The sequence below is a fragment of the Rissa tridactyla genome, chromosome 9 (assembly GCF_028500815.1).
Source record: "Rissa tridactyla isolate bRisTri1 chromosome 9, bRisTri1.patW.cur.20221130, whole genome shotgun sequence".
Lineage (NCBI taxonomy): Eukaryota > Metazoa > Chordata > Aves > Charadriiformes > Laridae > Rissa > Rissa tridactyla.
In genome coordinates this window covers 4,643,214-4,663,906 of record NC_071474.1, presented here as the reverse complement: position 1 = coordinate 4,663,906, position 20,693 = coordinate 4,643,214, and the positions used below count along the sequence as shown (strand labels likewise).

Below are 20,693 nucleotides of genomic sequence, written 5' to 3'. Positions count from 1 at the left end.
AGCAAACTACTGTCCTGACACTACATACAGCACAAGTTAAAAAAATACTTCTTGAGTGTCTGCTTCTTGTACCAACCAATTATGCCTGTTTAATTTAGCATATACAGGGGAGGGCTCCTATACAGCACTGTGAGGCAACAGGAATCTGCTGATTTTTCTGATATTGCTGAATTATCTTAAAAAAAAAAAAAAAAAAGAAAAAGATGAGTATTCCTTTCTGTCTTTATTTCGGTGTTTCCTAGTGGGAGATTGGGAAGGCAGCTGTAGCAAACCACAGCCATGTTCAGGCCATGGCGTTATAGAAATTGCCTCTATGGCAAATAATTTATAAATGCTGGGCTTTGCTCTGGGTTTTGGACTAATGTAGCATGACCAATTTCAGTGAAGTTACCCCCTGTGCTAAGGCAGAAGTATGAGCCAAATATAACAAAATGATACTCTCCCTGGTGTCGGGAGTGACTAATCTTATGTGGGTACCGTGTGTACATTTGATTGAATTATATACACAGCAATAAGTTTAAGAAGTTGATACAGTAGGCACACAACACAGAGAAGAAAGCCTCAGTTAAATTAAATTAATTATAGGCATATACTTAATATAGTTAATTGAGCTATGGAGGTTACTCTGAGTGCACGTTTGGTAGCATTGGGTTACACCTTCCCACTTTTAATGGTTTCTCCTGTTGGAAGCAGGATTGTCTAGCTCAGCAGGTTCCAAACTTAGCCATGGGCAACTCCACAAAGGAGTGCTACTCCTGCCGTGGACTGCTCTTGAAGGGTCTTGGGCTGAAAATTAACACTCCCAGGAACGAGGGGATGGTTTAGGTGGCCGTGTCTGGGAAGAAGCACAAAGCCTGTGCCTGTGCTGCTGCGCAGGAGCAGCCCCGAGACCTGGCTGACAGCCAGCTTCACATCTTCTCTGCGGGGGTCTCCCCGGCTCGGGGCGACCCACCCTGGATATGGCCTACGCCTTCCTTATTCAAGGGTACCCCCAGTGTGACACCCAGCCCAGCAGCCCCCACCTAGCCCATCCCTCTGAATGGCCACGGCACGTGGCAGACGCTGTGGCCTGTGGCCCTCCCCAGGTAGGACTCTGCTGTTGCCTGCAATGAGGAGGGATTTGTCATCCCTCTGAGTTGGGGTGTGAGGTGCTGGGTACCCCGTACCCCTGACTTCTTCCACGGCAGCAGCACAGCTCTCACCTCCACCCTCGCAAGCTTTTTCTCCCGTTTGTAATGTATCAGGTGTTATAATAAAGACCCAGCTTCATCATTCGTCTCCCGCTCAGACATCAAATTACTCCCACCTACGAGGACTACATTTGCAACTCTCTCACGTATGCTGTGACTCTTAGGAATGAGACTTTTATCTCAGGAACCAGAATGCAGATCTGAGCAGCACTGCTGTCTCCTGGAGGAGATAACGTGTCTTTGCTCAGAGACCTAGTTCTGTGCTTGCCTTCTATCACGCGGCACCGTTTGGCAGGGGCTGCCTGGTTTATGTGATAGCAGACACTGAATTACTTCAGAAAAACAGAGACTTATTCTTTATATAAAAATGAATGACTAATTAAAAGTGGTTTTAATTTTGCAGTTCATATTTTCTTGGGATTGTGCCAAATTCTGGAGTCCGTACTCCACACCCTGTCCTTCTGGAGGAATTTGGCTAGGGAAAGCACTGTAAGATCTGTTCCCTTTCCTCTCCCTTACTCTTAAAATCCCTCCCCCCTCCTCTTCTCCCTTCCTGCAACTGGTAAATTGTGAAGAACAGGAATGTTCCTGGGAAGAAACCCAGGCAGAATCGCATTCAGAACAAGTCAAAGATTTCTTGCATAGCTGAAGCATGTGTTTGCAATCCCCAATTGCCGGCGCACGTAAGCCCTGCCAGCGCATGTTGTTCCCTTCAGATGTTCTCAGAGAGCTCTAGGCAGTGTCCAGGGCACTCTGTGGACAATGTTTAGCTGAGGCATTGCTCCTCGGCCCATCTGTTAATGCTGCCAGGGCCAAAAAGTCTCTCAGTGAAAGGATGGCAACCAGCCAACCCTACCTTTCCAAGAAGCTGTGTTAGTGATGGTCAGAGCCATTGGTCTGCGCGACCCCCCTGAGCCACAAACCGTTTGGGCCAGTGAGAGTTTGGCCGCTGCGACCAGCCTATCACCCCAGGCTTCAGGCAGGCAGTTTCCAGGATTGATGAACTCCAGAATAATTAGCACATGCAGCCCCAACAAAGTACTGCCCAACAGAGGACAAAAGCATGAAATCCCTGATGGATGTCCAAAAGGTAAATTATAACTGTTGCGCAGCAGCAGACAGAGAGCAAGTAACTACAGCCTGTTCTCCCTTCTCTGGAGAGCTGCCACTGACCCAGAGGGAATGTAACTCTTGCAAAAGGTGCCATTTAATGGTTCAAAACTGGAACCTGACAGGGCCAAGAAGGATGGGAATTGGGGGCTGAGACACTGGTTGGAAAAGCACAGCTTCCATGTGTTTGTGAGGAAGCTTTTGTCCTTGGCACCATGCGGAGTGCAGAATATTACAGGAGCGCAAAGTAAGTTCTTGCTCAAGCTGGTGCTGATACGGGGGAAAGGCAGGTTGATGAAAGCACCACTTGTCTTTCCAATGACCTTATCATGTGAGCTCAGCCTGCCAAGAGCTGTCTCTCGCTCTGTGCTCCTTGTGGTCTCAGCCAACAAGCCTGAACGCGCTGTGCTGATATCTGATATCGTTCAGCGTTGCATGGCAGCCTCTGAGTGTTGCACACGCATCCTTTCAGAACGGGACGATGACGCCGCTGTGCTTCCCAGTGTATCGCGTGCCTCCATGCTGGCTCCAGCTCGTCTCACTTCCAAACACGTCCACTCTGAATTTGCAATTTTTTGAATATAAGGTGCCCCAGGGAAGGCCCTGAGTTTGTGGGAGGATCAGAAGAGCCAGAAAGGTCTTCCAATGCAAGATCTTTGACCTCAGTAGCCGAGATGCCGTGCTGTGCTTAGCCTGGCTCTCCTTCCCTTCCAGATAGGATTCCCACATCCTTACCAGTGCTTGGCAACAATAATGAGCAAGTAACACATGGGGGCAGCAGCAGGCTTTCCTTTCTTGTCAATCTGGGAGCCCTTGGTTGTAGCATCCTTGCAAGGATCTTGCAGACCTGAGGTGCTCCAAGATTTGAGGGTGCTGGGCACAAGGCCAGAGTGACAGCTACAGCTGATCAAACTACGGGAAAAGCACGTCGTAGGAGAGAGGGGCTTTGTGGCCTCATGGGACAGGATGTCAGCACTGAAACCTGTGCTTTTGTCATTGCATCTGGTCCTTCTCGGGTTCCTGCAGTCCCAGCCCAAGCAGTTCTGTGCTCGTGTTACAGAGCACATTAAACGGGCAGACAGTTACAGCATTGTCTGCAATGGCAAATACGGCTGGAGTGAAAATCCCAGGTCTCAGTTCAGATTCCACTGCATCCCACGGGACAAGCCTTGCTGAGCTTGTTGCACTACAGGCAGGATGGAGCCCAGCATGTCCCTTTCAGTGAGGTGAAACGAAAAAAGATGCTGTTATCTGACTGAACCATGAAGAAAGATGCAGGGTTCATCTAATACCATTTATTGTCTTAGAGGCTCAATGTTCAGGTAGTGGGAAAAAAGCTTTGATTTTGGCTGTGAAGGTCTTAAAAGCCAAGTGTTCAGAATAGGAAGACTGCAGTCAGGGAAGTGGCCGCAATTTACATAGCAAGGCTCAGGGATTTTCTGGCAGGGCTATTTCCAGAACAGGGTGTCTTTTTTCTTGCTCTGGGTGAGCAGAACTTCAGGAGTTGCTTGAGTGGCTTGGCCGCTCACATCAGTGCTCCCCATTGGGTGAGTAATGGGGCATCTGAGTGGTATTGGCCAAGCTGATGCTGGAAATGGCAAGAAATGAAAAAAACCAGCAAAAGCCAAACCAGTCACCAGAAATTATGATGGATTAATTATAAGGGATGGGAAACAAAACAGCCCTGTGCTCCATGCGTAATTTAAAAAAAAATCAGATAAATGCCCAGATAGGAAAAGCTTTTTCTGTAACTGAGGCTACTACTTTTATACTTTAATTGGAAAGTGCTGTTAACACAACTGCCTGACCGAGGCGAGTGCAATAGCACAGCAGGGCTGTTGCAGATCTGCAGGTAAACAGCCAAATTGCATTTCTCAGCTTCAATCTGCGAATTTCTGAAGCCAAAAGAACAGCTTTAAATTTAAAACTTCTGTTGGAGCTCATGCTTCAATTGGGCTATGTGCCAGGACATGCAAAGACTTAGGGCATTAAGAGTCTCATGTAGATGAAAAGACAGTGGGGAGTCATTTGAGTTGGCTAGTAATGTACTAAGCTATAGCAGGATCTGCCTTCATCCTCTTTAAACCAACTTGTGGGGAGGAAAATTGAGAAAACTGACATTTTGTCACTTGTAATTGTTACAGCAGAAGCTAAGGCTAAGCGCGGCCCTGATTGATAGAACTCCTGTGTCCTGCACACAGCCCAACAAAGGGGTCCCAGCCCCAAGGTGGTTCTGCCCTTTCAGTAACTGGGCTGTGAAGTAGCCCCTGAAAATGCGCCAAGCCACTAACTGACCACCATTATGGACATATGAGCTGCTCTGATGTCTGTTGTTTTCCATTCACTTCAAACCATAATCTCAGGCAACCTTTAACTGCAGAATAACAGGACAGTTTTGCACTTAACCTTGTTCTTCCAAGGAGCTCAAAGTGTTTTATAAAGCTGCAGCCGAGCAATGCTAATAATGGTACCTCTGCTACTGCACAGTGGTTCCCTGAGTTACAGGGAAGTGAACTGATTCACCCAAGGCTGCATTAAGTGGCATTAAGTGATGGAAGATGCATCTGGCTGTCAATAAACACTTAGAAAAGCTGCAATTGCAAACTGTGAACAGTAGCAAAATGACACAAACACTAGCAGCATAATCAGCAGGTACCAAAGAAAACACAACCAGCCACATCAGTTTCTTGTAAGGAAAAGGAAGAAGAGCAAAACAATGTATTTTACTATGTGGGCTATGTCCCTGCTGGTTAATGCTGCAGCCCCCTGCACAGGCAGGCCTTAGATGGACAGGCTGAGAATAATTACTAGGAGTCTATGCAATCCTTTGCTGGGACTCTTCACTGCCAGAAGCTGCTTTACAATATTCCCAGCCTTTTCCCTAAGTATCCAACAGATTTGACAAAATTAAAGAAACGTGGGTCTTGGGATTCAAGGTCACTGGGAAGTCACTAATTGGGCTCCCAGCAGAGCCAAATGCAAGGAAGAACATTGTTAGCAATAAACACGGACAAATCTTCTCTAATTGGAGCCATGGAATGGGTATGTGCTTCTGGGGAAACCTTTGCCTTCCGTCTGGATCATGTTCACCACAAGGAGAAGGGCGCCAGTAGGCAGTGGGGGCTTTTATCATAGGCACCTTCTCACATGAGAGGAGAAAAAAAAGACACACCAAAAGCTTCATAAGCAGAAAAACCCCCACCCATAGCCCTGGCATAGGGTCTCTCCAAAGCGGGAGAGCAGCATTTCCACTTGTTTTGAGGCAAGTGCTAGGAAAGTCTCCTAAAAGCCAAGGGCCAAATGCTGATCTTCAAGGAATAGTCCTAGAGAATGGGTCAAAGACAAAGCAGTTGCCAGCTGCAAGCACAGCTCACATCTCACCTAGGACAGAAAGGCGCCATCCTGCAGCAGTGCCTGCGTACGGCCCTCTCAGCACAAGCGAGCAGCCATCTGTACAGAGCTGAGCTGTATCCGAGGGCTGTCCTGCAGCCAACTGCCAGCCCAGGCCCAGTGCGCAGGCAGCCAGGAGACCAGGACTGAAGGGCTTGAGGATAGAGCTGACCCACAGTGGCTGCGGGAGCCCTCGCCCTTTGTATGCCCACACAGGTGACGGGCAGGCAGCCTGAGGAGCCGCAGAGGTGGAGGCCAGGTTCACGGGCCCACAGTCCAGTCTCACCATGTAGACACCAACCTCGCAGGGAAGACTTTGTAGGTCCAAGTCCTGGACGCAAGACGGGAGTTTCATCCGTCTCCTTCATGTCTCATAGTCTCCTCCATGAAAAGTTGGTTCCAGGGTCATGCCCATGAGGAGACTGTTGACATGGTATGTGGCTGCATGGGAGCATGTTGGCCATGATGCTTGGCCTTCAAATCTGCCATCGTCCTGGGGAAGCTGTGCCAGGACACTGTGCTGCCTCTTGGAGTGCTAAAATCAGAGCAAGTACAACAGAAAAAAAAAAAAAAAGAAGGGGGGAGAGGAACTGTTAGGAGAATTAAAGTGACAAATGAGCAGACGAAAAGTACAAAGTGTAATTTTTCTTTCATGCTCCCCGGTGGGACTTGACCAGCAACAGAATGAATATCACAGACAACCAGGTGGCATTGGATCAGGTAACGCCCCCTTGCCCCATTCCTTAAAATTCAAAACACACAAACGCTGAGGTCTTGCTAAAAGCAAAGCACCGTCCCCTCATCTCATTGCTATCTGTAACCCAGAGCCTGTAGATAGGCAGCTACAGTGAATTAACATGAGCAAAAGTAGCTGTATTGAATTTGCTAACGGAGAAAAAAAAAATCACAGGCATGTTGTTAAGAAAGAATGAGAACTAATTCTCTCTGTTTATTCTGATTCGTTTTGTTTTATTGTGTTTGCCCTAGGAAACATGAGAGCTGGTGGGGATCATATTAGCAAAGAAAATAGAAGAGCAACAAGCTGATAGTTTAGAGTTCATGCAAACATTGTGCCAGTCACTGAACCAGAAAAAAAAGTTGGCTTAGAGGCAGTCACTAAGTTAAGAAAGGATCTATTGATAAGACACCCTTGGGGAACAATCTCAGAATGATGTGAAAGACCGATGGGAAATGGTGCTGCAGAGCCAAGCTAAACAACCGGGAGAGAATACTGCATCGTTTGGGTTTTTTCTTTTCTTTCATCCCAATTCTTCCCCCTTTATTACTAGAAGTAGTATTTTTGCCTGTAAAAATCTTTGTGCCTAAAGAGGTAACACCGGGGTGCGCTCCTGCACCAGTGCTGAACTTCTGGGTAGCTTTGCTTCAACTTGCTGGAGAAAATCATAGTAAAACTATTAGCTATGGATCTCTATATGATCAACATTGCCTGGACTTTAAGCATCTACACTTACAACCTCCCTGCTTGTGGGGAAAAATATATATCACAATGGTTTCAACTTACCAGAAAGCTGCTGTCACCAGCTGCTCTTTGTGGAAATGTCAGAGGAATAAGATCAAGTTCCAGGTGGCCAGAGAACACAAGCTATGGCTAGCCAGGAGGAGAAGATGCTGTCAAACGTGGCATCTGGAGAGGTGAGGAAGCCAGGGCAGCTCCTTGGTCCAGGAGATAAACCTTCATGCCTTTTTTTTCATAGATGTGATGCGTTTATAGATTTTCCCAGAAAGGGGCAGTAGAGACCAAACCCACAGGATGAATAGAAAGAGATGTCCTGATCAGAGAGAAATATAAATAGTGAGAATTATTTGCAATGTTTCTTTTCCTTGGCATATAGAGGCTCCACCATGTGTCCATTAAAATAAGAACAACGGGACCTGTATAGGCCAAAATGGGGTGCTCAGTGTAACACAATAATCTCAGTCCCCTCCGAGATGGCTTCCTTCACCTGCTTTTCGGAGGAAGGCACTAACCCTGCCCAAACATGGATGCTGTGTGGGTTGCAAGAGCTGGCACAAGGACACATAATGCATCGGGGAGCACTATATAACGCACCTCTTAACACTTACGTCACTACAGCAGCACGGCAACCTTTGAGTTGGCTTATTAGCAAGGGGAACAATAATAATTTGGGAAAGGTTTACTATCAGGGTCGTCAGTACCTATACCACGGCTCATCACTAATACAATTTGGCTTCCACCTAACCTTGAAAGAGAGGAGACGAGAAAAAGGGGTGCTTATACTATCAAGATTCCCAACAGTTGTTGGTGTGAGGCAGGGAAGCCCATCCCTGGACCACCTGTACAATCTCTTCAGGCTCTCTTGCACCACTCAGAGTTAATTCTAGAGCCAAATCAAGCTGCTTCCTGAAGGAAAAGGCACAGTTATTTACCTGGAACAAGTCCTGTACGTTTTACTTCATCTAAGCCACTTATCCCAGCCCTGTGCTATTGCTTTGTGCCATTCTCTTGCACTGTCCGTAATCCATAACGAAGGGGATGATTTTGCGGGTGGGGATGTCCAGGAGTTGTAGTCGTGGGCCAATACAACAGGCATAAACCATGCAGCCAGTCTCTTCCTCAAAGAATTTCTGGCCTAAGAATAAGATTTGAAAACATAAAAGCAAACAGGGGGCAACATGAGGTGAGAGACCAGCTATCTGCAGCAGAGGCGCTGAGGCAGGAACAGTTTTATCGGGAAACCAAGAACCCTTTCTGGTCCTGCTCTCAGCATAGCTCAACACACCAGCAAATTTGGCTGCAGAGTGAAATCTTGGCTTCCCCTGAAGCCAATGGCAAACATCCCACTGGCTTCAATGGGAGCAGGACTTCATGCCAGATCTCGTGCTTCCCATTCCTTTGCTGTAGCCATGAGAGCAAGCTTCCCTTCCAAGGCTGTGTCTGCAGCTAGGGCCTTCAGGAGCAGAAGAATGGCTCTCCTTGCAACCTGAGAAGTATCAATGGGAAAAAAAAGACTTCTTTTAAACAGAAATGGTGATTGCCCTAGTGAACAACTTAGAGTTATGGGGCTCTCTGGAGCCCCGCTTCTTTCTGGAATTTTCCCCTTAGGCTTTAACTGCCCACAGGGTGCACAGCAGCTGAAGCTGCCATACAGCTTTTGGCTGTATGAGCTGGCTTATGCAGCTAGCAACACTCATCTCTCCCAGTCTTAACACATCCCTCATGCCATACCTGCTCACATAACAGGACCTATACATAGTGTGACTTACCGCAACACAGCAGCAAAGAGGCAGGAGGAGACTTAGTTGGCCCACTTCTGCTTTTATCACAACAGAGTCGATGCCTATTGGAGGAGGTAAAGAACAGGATGCTGGAAGAGCTGTGTACTGACCACACAGGGCTCTACGTTTGCTCTGGCACGAGCATCTCTCTGCTGAGATGAGCATCTTGAGATCTCCAAGCTATTTGTGAGGTGGTAAGGTCACGGCTCTCATTTCCTGCACATCTTTGCTTTCCTTGGCAAAACTCAAGAATTTTGTTAGGGAAATCTTGGTGAGTGTTTTGTGATCAGTCAAGCACAACAGACTACATTACTGGAGGGTGTATACAGGACCTCCCGTCTTCTAGACATAGTAAAATGAGTCTGTGTGCTCCAGAAATTCAGGAGTCACCAGCATGGTGCTGACCACCTGTATTATTTCTTAGGTCACGCGGCATGTCTACTGGACAGATTGATGTCTGTACAGCTAACTGTTTGCATATCAATTCTAGAGGCAAAGGAAATTCTTCAAATCCCAGAGCACAAATGTGCACTGCTACAGAAAAGCAGGTGGAGATGTGCCAAGTTACAGCTCCTCAGTTGCTACCCCTGTAAAGAATGCCCTGCAAGGAAAACTGGAAAATATTTCATGAAAGAGCAAAGATAACACAAGACTATCTGGCAGAGGGTAGAATTTAATATTAATGGCTTTCCTTTAGTCACTGTATTTCCTGTTCCTAACTTAACCCTCTAAAATCAGCAATGGCCAGAGAAAGGCTATGAACTTTTGCACATCTACAAGGCCTTTCACTGAAAGATCTCAGAGCACTTTGCAAATATTAGGTGCCGCTGAGGGATGGCTGCCCCCTGAGGAGACTGCACTGGTAGACAATGGGCAGATGGTCCTTTGGCTGCAGAGGCCAAACACTGAAATTTGACTTCCGCCCACCTCTGCAGGGACATCTTCCTTCTTCGTCTCCCAGTTCATCACTGGAACCCATGTAAGAAGAGGAGCCGGGCTCCCCTGGAATTCACGCTCCAGGTTCAGTGTGAAAAACTCCTTCCCCCTGGACAGATGGGTAATAGATAGACAGCAGTGATGCGACTGGTGTCATTTCAGCCTATCAGCTACTTCAGGATCTTGTCCCTGGGGGTCCTCAGGGTTACACGGAGACTGCTCCTGGCTGTGCATGGCTCAGCTGCTGGTGTATCTAAACATGTCCATTAAACAACAGCACACTGAAGCTTGCTTTGAAAGTGAGCTGGACTAGCCCCATTTCCCCACCCTTCCCTGCCAACTGGGAACCTGGAGGGATCCAAATATTAGTCAACACGGGTAAAAGACGCACAACACATCTTCTCTGAATCCCGCGGTCCTTCGGTCAGAGGAGATCCTTCTATGCCACCCACATCTTTTAACCTGGCAACGTACCTGAATTGCTGAGCTGACTTGCCAAGAGAGATTTAGGCTGGAAACATCTCTAGAAAGATGGCTCTCATTAAGGGCTGAGGCCTGCAAAAGAGCACAGCGCTGGCTGGGGCACAGAGCTGGGGAGAGAAGCGTTAGTCATCGCCTGCCTCATGTTCGGCCCTTCGGACAGTCTCCTCTTTTGGAAGATGCACTGGTTGGCCCGTATGACTGTTAGCAGAAACTAACGAGCAGAACTGGTTGAAAATTTTCCATCAAAACAATATTTCTGTTTTGCCAGAAGATAGTTTAAAAATTAAGTGGAAAAATTAGAGAAAAGAGCCTGGGTTTTGGCTGACATTGTTGGTGACAAAAATCCCAAACTTGAGATTTTTTAGCCAAAAATGGAAGTATTTGGGGTAAGGTCGGGGAAGAAAGGGGAGGAGCCTGGCAAGTCTTAGGAGTATCCTGAAAAACATCTATGAAAATTTTGACAAATATGAGTATATTTTCGTCAATTTTTTTCCATAGTGAAAGATGCTTCTGCTTTTAGAACCATTCTATGGGGAGGCTGGAAAACAAACAAGCAAATGTGCTTTTTCTTTCTTATACATATGGCTATAGGTACTCCATAGCTTGTAGTATAAGCATAGGCAGTAATTCCTCTAGAGAGATAAAAAAAAAAAGACCAGATCTCTCATAGGAGCTGCCCAAGAGCCTACTACCCAAAAACTGTAATTCTCAGAAAGGGACACACGCAGAGCTGATTCTGCTGTGAGTTTGTACAGCTGATGGAAAGCCTCGATAACCTCGGAGTTGCCTTGCATACAAATAAACCGAGCCATGGGGACAGCCAGGGAAAAGGCACTGCTTGCGAAGGAAGGTACTGTGCACGCAGCTGTTGCAAAACCATCCGTACTTAATAGCAAGCCAGCCACAGGCAATGTTGCTGCTAATAACGTTGCAGAGAGAATGGCACATAAATACCTGGGAACCCGCAGAAAGCTGTTTTCCATCTTGCTTACACAATAATGTGGTTTTTCTTTTTCCCCTTTAAAATTGTTTCTTCAGCAAAACACGGTTGGGAAAATAAGCGGCTGGAATCTTCCTTAACCTCTGGGAAATGCGACTGACAGCATTTCTTGGGCTCAGTGTCACAGTCCCCTCCTCAAGGTATTGTTGGCCAGTATTGTGAAACGATGTGGGGAAGACGCCATGAGCGAGAGCAGCTGGCAGCTCTGGGGGCTTGCCAATGTCTGAAGAGAGCCGCAGTCTGTTAGTTCAAGCAGGGCCCTCCTTCCTTGACACAAAACCGGGCATAAAGCAGATCTGATGATGCTTGAAGTCAACGCAGCACAAGTGGCACAGGAGGTGAATCAGCTCTATGAGAAAACCAAAATGTGACATGATGTTATTAAGCAGCGGGGAGCAGGGTAGGTTTGATTTATAGTGATTTCCTAAGGAATTAGACCATGATTCTGGACAGGATTTATATTTTAGACAACACTTAATTTTTTTAAAGGTCGAATTCAGTCTAGATGTGGATTTCATACCTTTTCCTTAATGAGAGCAGCACTGGGGGAAGCACGCTCAGAAGTACTGACGTGTCCTGGCAGGGGCTCCGACTGCTGCAACTCGCCTTGCTGACAGCCCGAGCTTGACTCTCGTCCCACGACAGCCCAGGGTTACAGTCCCGGCGACTTCCACCACAAGCAGCTCTGGCTCAGAGCCGCTGAAGTGATAAAAGACTTCTTGTGCGATCATCTCAGGAGGAAAGTTTGGTGCCAAACAAAGCTGCAGTCTGGTTGGCCCTTTTTGCCATTAGAGGCAAAATCAAGGGGAAAAATACAGAGCTGGGGAAATAAATGGAAGCTGCAAAATGTTCAAATAATGTCTTTTCCAAGAAAATGAAAAAAAACCCAAACCACCCAAGAATGGCTTGTCTGGCTTTGCTGGCCAGGCCGTGGTTGCACTGATCTTTGTGTAACCTAAAGATGCTGTCAGAGGATACCTGTTTTTCACCAATTCATCGGCAGTTTGAATAGTTTCACTGCCTGTCTCCAGGACGGCTGCACAATCATGTTGTAATATGCAGTGACCTTACAGAAACTGTCAGTGATCTTTCAGCAGCTGATGTTTTTTGGGGTAGCGGAGCCAGCCGTACAGACTGGCGTGCTACCAGTGCTCTCCCGCTGAACAAATGAGCATTTCCCTCTCTGCCAGTCCACATTTTGAGCAGTATCCAGGCTTGGGGGCTGGATCTTGCAGCCCAGTTTCTGTAAGGGGCATCTGCGAAGTGATGTGAATTTTACCCTCTGCTACTTCCAATACCAAAACGTGTGTATGAGGATACAAAACCAGTGGGGAATATCCCTTTCCCTCCCCTGCCAGTGCGTTAACTGCAGTACAGGCTCGCTCACTCAATCACGAAGCAGCTTATACTCATCTCTGTGCCTTTTCAGATTGCTGCTGCCAGTAAACCTAGCTAGCTGCTTTGGGAATCTGCCTTTTCCCCAGGACCACCTCTGGTCTGCAAGCTCTTGAGAGAAGGACCGTTTCTTTGGGCATGGCGTTCCAGCATCCACATGTCTGGGTGTAGCTTCTAAGTGCCACTGCACAAAGAACACTGAATCATTATAAAAGACCTCAGAACAAAAACCAGCCAGAAAGCTGCCCAGCCAGAAACCACCCAGAAAGGGGAGACATAAAGCTACTACAGGAGTATGATGAGAAAAATGTTTTTCTTCAGAGGGCTGAGGGAGGAGATTAAATGCGCTTAAGCAGATGATGGGAGGTATTTTGTATAGACTGCAAAGGTGGTGAAGTTTCTAGCAGGTGCAAAGCAAGTTGGTGGGAGACAAAGCAGTTGCAAGCAGAGCAAGAGCGAAAAGGGACAACGATCATGCAGGGAAGGGAAGGCCACGAAACATGTCTGTGGGGACAAGAGGAGGAAGGACAAGGCAAGCACCTCTGGAGTTACACTGAGACTGCTGTAAGTCCCTGAGGCTTGGGAGAGGCTGGAGATGCCAAGGATGCAAGGGCTCACCTGGAGAATGAGTCGTGCCAGCAGCCGGCCCCACAAGCAGGCGTCCTGTAGGTTCCACCATGGTGAGCGTGCAGAGTCGCTCTCTCCCGAGGTCGAGGAGGATGCCAAGGTCTGTGGCATGACCCAGACAAGTCGCGCTGGAGGCTCCAGCTCCACCCAGACCACAGAGGGATGAAAGGATGAAACACCCAAACAGGAGCCTTTCACAGCCGAACAAGAGGAGCTGAGGGAAACCACAATTTTCAAGAAAGCCCAGCTGCTTCTCTCCAGCCCAGTGGCTGAGGCAGATACCTACCCCAGGCCATGGACCCGGCCCGCGTCTCGGCTGTGGTAATGCGCAGGGAACACATATGCAAGCCCCAGACATCAGCTCAGGACTTTGCTAATTGTGAAAGTCTGTCTGAGTGTCTGGCTACCATTTGGCAGACACGGCAGTTCTGACAATATAATAAATGTGGTACAGTGCAGCCTCCAGGCATTCTTCGTGGGGTCTGTCACATGAAAGTGGCATGAAAGGAGACGAGGTGATGCAAGACACATGAAGGTCAGCTTTGGAGACTCTCTGATTACCTTCTGGGTAGTCACTGCTAAGGGGAGTTTGTGGTCCCTCTCTGCTTACTCTCTTGTTTAAACTCTCCTTTCATAAACAGATAATCCTTTTCATCCAAAGTGAAGATGCTTCAGTCCTGCTTGTGCAAGGCAGTTATGCTGTTAGAAAGTCTCTCTCCAGGCAGACCAGCCCATTTCTAAAGAGTGTGAAGAGAAGCCAGAGACATCATAAAAGGACAAAAAAATGCACACAGAAAAGATAACTGGTCTTTGTGCAAAAGTAGTGTTTGAGGAACTCCTGTCTTCCTACTGACCTGCCTCCAAATCAAGATAAACAGAAGGATTCTGAAGTACAAGGTGTATGGAGAAGTATTATCAAGCACATTCAGCACAGGTCCAAGTACTCGCAGAAGAAATGCTGTTCAGGAGCAGTTCCCACAGCCTGCCTGTTTCTGGGTGCACTATATTCATACAGCAGCAGGACAACAAGTGAGGGAAGTAACTTGCCAGCAAGCAGGTTACCAGGGCTTCTTTTCTTACACCGTCAGAAGTGCGAGTGCATTGAACGTGAGTGCATCTGGCATGGTTCTTCTCTGCCTGGAACTCCACGGCATCTTCGTGTTTGTGCTGACACTCTTCTTCAATAAGAAGAAAGCATACCTTTCCTAATGGACCATCTGGTGTTGGGGAAAGCACAAAGGAACTTGAGGTTTTCACTGCACCAACAGAGCGAAGTCCTCCAACAGCAGTACTCTGGGTGATGGCACGGGGTTGACGCCAGAGCATGGTAATCCATATAGAGCTTTTTGTAAAGAAATTTCCTTCCAGAGAAAACAGGGTTCTGCTAGCATGCCAGAAGGGACCAAGAGACAGCTAAGGCTGCTGTGTACACCAGGACTTGCAAGAGAGTGAGGTGCAGGAAGGAAGCAGGTGGAGTAGATGGAGGCAGAACTAAACTCCAAGCAGCTGAGGAGAAATTATACTTTCCTTCTGGTATTTTTACGCCAGAGCATCAGAGCCATCTGATTCCACCTGGCTTTAATGATCTTGGCTGAGGTGTCTTGAATAAAAAGACAACTGAGATGACAACAGCTTCAAATCATCTGGTTCCTCGGTTAGGAGATGGGGATTAGGAATAAGAGAAAACCAGCAAACAGCTACATGCAAAATAGGCAAACTACTGGATTTATAGAAGAGATATTGGCACATACCAGGAAAATTTCAAGCCAAATGTATGACAACATTCCTTACACCCCTCCCACCCTTTGCCATATCCCAGCTTAATGTAAAGCCTTTTGGCTTCCAAAGGCTTACAGCTATGTTTTATTGTTTGAACAGGTCAACAATTGCAATCATATGTTGACTCCAGGCAATACACAAACACGATGATGTGTTAATATACAGCAACACTTGGATGGAGTTTCTATAATTTTGCTGCTGTTAACGGTATGATGGCAGCTGGGCTGGTATCTCCTAAGGCTACCTCTGAAAACTAGGAAGCCTATCAATCAGTGCTGTGCCATTACCAAGAAGCCAGCGTGAGATCAGTAAATGAGCTCTATTTTTAGTATAAGTATAAACTCAATTTCTGGAAATCATTTTGAGAGGAGGACTCTCACACTAACCGTACTTAAGGCTGCTTTAGAAAGGTGCTGCTCCCATCTCCAGGAACTGTCCATTTAACAAGAATTGAGCTGGAATGGGATATGGACGACGGCATCTTTGTAAGACAGGGTGGGAGAAGATCCTACAGGCATATCTGCAAAAAACATCTTCAACATGCTGAAGGGGGAATTAAATAGCACAAAGTTTCTGGCTGGTGCCTACAACAAAGACATCCAAAACACTTGGCTCTGAAGTAATTCTGTTTATTTCACACCAGGGAAGTGTGCAGCTAGGTTATGTAGATACCTTTCCAATGGATGGGATAATTTTGCTCCAAAATAAATTTCCACATGCTCAGCAGCCTTCATTGTCAGGTTGCGCCTGCGAGGCAGCTACCATTAAACGTACAGCAAGCTGCCACTTCATCTCAGCTCCAACATACATTGAAAGCAACCCTTCTCAAAAGCACTTGCAAAATGGCCCTCCGCCCACCCTCCTCCCGCAGCCTGCTCCGGCGAACGCAGCGATACCTCAAAGGGAGCCTGGCTCACATTTTCCAGACAGGCATTTTCTACTGTTGTGTCATTGACCACAGACCTTGCAAGGCATTAATCAGGTATTAACATTCCCTGTGCTTTATTTTGCAACCCGACCGGGACAAGACCCATCATTTCTTGATTTGTTAGCACACTGGGAACTCTGAGATGCCAGAATTTTAGTGACAAATGACCTTTTACACCTACCACAGCTATCAAACAGTTGGCCTAGACTTAACCGAATCCCAGTCTCAGTCCAGTATTAGACAGATGCGTAATGTGCTACCTACAGCTTCACTCCTTTCTCTTAATTTTCATACTAGCTATTTTGTCCTTTGCACTTTTTTCAAGTTCAGAAACCTTATTAAAGTTGTTATGGAAAAAATAAATTTATTATTCAACATACTCAATTTTTTCAAAATGGAATGATCCTCTTTTCTTTTTTTTTGGTTTTCATTTACAACCGGTTCCATTCAGTTTGACTGTTTTTATCTTTTCTATTTATAACCAGCACCAAAAAGAAACTTACCATGGATACAGTACATATGCAAATTAGCTAATGGAAAAATATATACATTTCACTCTGTAATGAAAAACTTAAATGATATTATTGCCATGGAGAATATATCCCTGTATTATAATAAAATATCAAGCAATAATCGACTGCTAAGATTCTTTTCCACCAACAAAAAATAGCACCATACATGAGATAGTGAGAATCTACACTCAATAACACAATTGTGCAACTAGAAATGTACAGTACTTGAGTAACAGTACAGAGTATTGTTTACAATATGGAAATACCACCACTGTAATCAAAAGAGCGTCAATCTCTTACGAACAACTAAAAAAAGTATTGTCATAGATACACGGAAACAAACAGCTTTCTTTTCACCAGTATGTAGTAACTGAGGGCAGAGCATAGCTGTAAATTCATAGTAAAGCTCCTATAAAATAAAACAGAAGTGCAGGAGTATTGAACAGAATTAAACTTTTTTATTATTATTATTTCCTGGCTATTATAAAATGGGAAGGTTGTCACCATATGAAGTAAGAGAATGTAATAAAATGGAGCTGTGTTGTGACATCAGTTTTTAATTAACAATGGTTTCTGATTATAAAAAAAAAAGGTTGATACACGCTAATCTGTGGGCTGTGAGAGCAAGTGAGGTGGTTTTTTCAGTGCTCAGACATTCAAAAGACTTCCTTGTAAACTAATGTTTCCTTAGGTAGGACCAAGAACTTGAATACAAATGTCCTTTAAGTCCACAACCTAGCATACTGGGACAGGCCACAGGTCTAACTAGCCTAGTATCCTGTTCTGGACCGTGGCCAGTAGTGAATTATTAGTGAAAACCATAAGAATTAAAATCCTTCCTCTCCTGTGCACCTTTCTAGGAGCCCACATTTTGCCTAGAGAGGGTGACAGATCAGCACCAGAAGGAAAAATGAGACCTGCTACTCAAAAGCACCTTTGATTTCTATTAATAGTAAATGCACATACTATCCTTCGAAGATAACAGAGAAGCTCGGTGGCAAATCCTTCAACAGCCTAATGTGAGTATTAGTAATGCCAAAAATGATCAGCAAGGGAGTGGCGTTTCATCAGGCCAGGCCACTTCACGGGCAAGCGTTGCCCATCAAAAGAAAAACAGCAAACTCCAAACAAGTGAAGGACGTAAGGGGACCCATCTTAGTCCAACTGCTGTGGGGTGGGGTGGTGGTAGGGAGGCAGCAAGGACAGTCACAGCCCTGCTGTATAGGCAGGGCTGTGCTACTGCAGGGTATGACAGCAGGCAAGGGGCGAAACTACCACTGTGAATTACCAACATAAATTAGGTCCTCTGGGTTCTGTCCGATCTCCTGGAACTTTCTCATTAGCAGTTCATCTACCTATTAATTTGCCTAACTGAACATCACTGTGGTATTGCCTAAATCTTCCTTGTCACCCCTGCCAGCAACATTTTCCATTGATTACTTGCTAAATAGTTACACAACCTCTGTGTTTGGGCTACAGGGTGGGAATAACAGAAGGAGGTCTGATCATGACTACGAGATGTCAAAAGAACATCCAGTATAATAAAAAACAAGTTGGAATCATTTCCCTGACAGAGAAAATCATCTGGGGCATTGGAAAGCAGATCTGTTTGAGACAGGCACTTGAGAAAAAATTGTGTGCAAATGTGCCTTTGTGCATACAGGCCAGCAAATGTGTGCACACACGCTCATTTGCACCACTAAGCACAGATGCGAATGTGAAGCCCACAAAGTATTAGCCTGTCGATGAACATTAGCTCCTTGTGCTTGAAAAAAACGTAGCCCTTAATAAAACGCTAATGAGCTATTCCAGTGAGGTCCTGGATATTGAAAGGATTGTAATAAGGAAGAAAAAGTTGCTTTAAAGATATGTTAGGTACTAACATATGTTTAGCCCTCCTTGCATTGAAAAAAAGAGGCAACAGCAACAAAGACAAGTTGAGGACAGGTGTGAGCTGCAACCCAGGCTGGCCCAGGGGCTGGGGGAAGTAGCTGGGCTTAGTTCTGCACCCATCTCCGAAGAATAAAACAGTAACACGCAGTTCTAGAGCGAGTACAAAGCTACAATTCATCCAAACGGCTCTGTTCGTATCATGAAGAGTGGGCTGTAACTTAACCACTGCACAACTGGCCTTGGACCCTGGCAAGGAAAATGATACATGTTGGAGCAAGATATGATAGAGAGACATTCATCTGTAGGACTAACGGAGGGGACAAACTCTGCCCTGGGTAGGGCTCCTGTTTCAAGTCTCACATCTCAGCGAGGAGTTTGGTTTAAAGTGCAGAGACATGGAAGAGGGTATCATGTACACAGCACTTGCTAAGTGCTCTGATAGCACCAATCTGATAGCACCAAACCTGACAGCACCACAAAAGTAAGACAGGAAGCATTAAAACACAGTGAGTAAAATCCTAACCCTTACTGAAGGCAATGGAAGTCTTAGCCTTATGGCTTCAACAAGCTCAGGATTACACTTTGAATGTCTCGTATCCCTGACTACTTTTGCCTCGAAAGGCTACGTAACCTCAGAAGTATACAAGAGCAAGAGACAGGAAACACCTGTTCTGCTCTCCACTCCATCCTTCACACAAAGGTTGTTCCAAATCCTGTTTCTGTACCGACCCTATCCAGTTTCATGGTCCTCTTAAAATCCACATTCAGTCTCGTTATCTGATTGACTTCTAAAAACTGGAGAGAAATTAGGCCAAGCGATCCCTCAGTAAACTCTTCTGGATGAAATGATTTCTGGCTTCTCACATCTCATGTAAACGGTTCTTGCTTAAAATAACTATCTACCACTGTTAATAAGCTTCCATTTCATTAAGCTTAGAGAAAAATTAAGTTTCATAAAAGAAACTATATTATTCTGGGGAAAAGAGAGAGAGGATTGTTTTTTTAAATCAGAAAGAAGAGCAGGCCCTATTAGTTGCTCTAAAAATATGACTTGGAATGTTGGATATAATTGTACTGAGTTTTCTGCAGGAATTTCAGAGACATCCATTCTCTGCTATCAGTTTTCACAAGCTTTTACAGCAAATCCTCTCTATAAATTAAGCCTTTCATTTATGTGTCACCCCAAGCCCACTCCACAGTGGAATAACTGTTGGGAATTGAAAACATCAGATGAAAGCCAAGATTAAAAGATTAAGTAATGTCTCTACCTTTGCTGAATTATTTTGCCAGAGGCCTTCCTCCATGGAGGTACCCATAACCTTAGTCAATGTAATCACTTTGCAACTCTTGTCCTGTAACGGTAGCAAGCCATCCAGTGGCTGGTGATTTAATATATTAAAGTAAAAAGCATTAATGAAAAATGTAAGGATGTCAAAATACGATAGAATGATTGGCTCCTTGAGATGACTCTTTCTGTTTGTTTTTTTAAGGTGGATGAGCGGATTACTTTGGTATCCAGTCTATAGAATTAGTTTCAAGTCTTATTAGGTATGCTTTGGAATCCACCACATTGTAGCAACTCATGAAGTTCCAGTACTCAGACCTACTAGTCCGTGATTTACATACAAATAGCTGTAATACCCTAAGAAGTAGCACAGGTTCATTAACTCTTCTGCTGCATCTTGTTTGCATAAAAGTCTCTGCAAGTCTGGCAACAGCGCTGATACCACCGCATGTCTTGGCACAGATTCTTCTCCCGGATCACCCTGCAGTACACTGTCCACTGGTCGCCTGTGCACTTGTACGTGAGAGCAGCTTTGGACGAGAAAAGAAAGGAGAAACTAGCAGATTAGCCAGAGAACAGCACTGCAGGTGTGATCAAAATCACTGCATATGAGGGAAGAAAGGGCCAATCTCGCTGTCAGCACTGGAGATCAGATGATGTTCTTCCTATTGAAATACCAGGCTCTTGGAAGTGCTTACTGCAAGGGTGTAGCTGGACACGGCTGGGGAGCGCAAGCCTCCTCATGTTGTACGTATTTTGCCTCAGTGACAAACTAACTATGGTTCCAGCCAGGCAGAGTGTTCAGAAAACATGACGTGGCTGAATAAATTACTCATCTTGCAAGAACATCTAAGATAGACCTTATGAATCTGAGATGAGAGACTTCATATACTAGAAAGACACTGAG

The 20,693-nt window shown here is 45.7% G+C and overlaps 1 protein-coding gene across 2 annotated transcripts in view; it reads right to left on the bottom strand.

Moving 5' to 3' along the window:
* Window positions 1-15,650: 15,650 nt before the first annotated feature.
* Window positions 15,651-20,693, bottom strand: part of ADAMTS17 (ADAM metallopeptidase with thrombospondin type 1 motif 17) — a 191,499-nt gene continuing 186,456 nt past the window's right edge. For both annotated transcript variants that reach the window (XM_054215400.1, XM_054215401.1), the window contains one exon: window positions 15,651-20,316. In XM_054215400.1, the coding sequence (XP_054071375.1) occupies window positions 20,165-20,316 (152 nt within the window). In that variant the 3' untranslated portion in view covers window positions 15,651-20,164. The remainder of the gene's footprint in view (window positions 20,317-20,693) is intronic.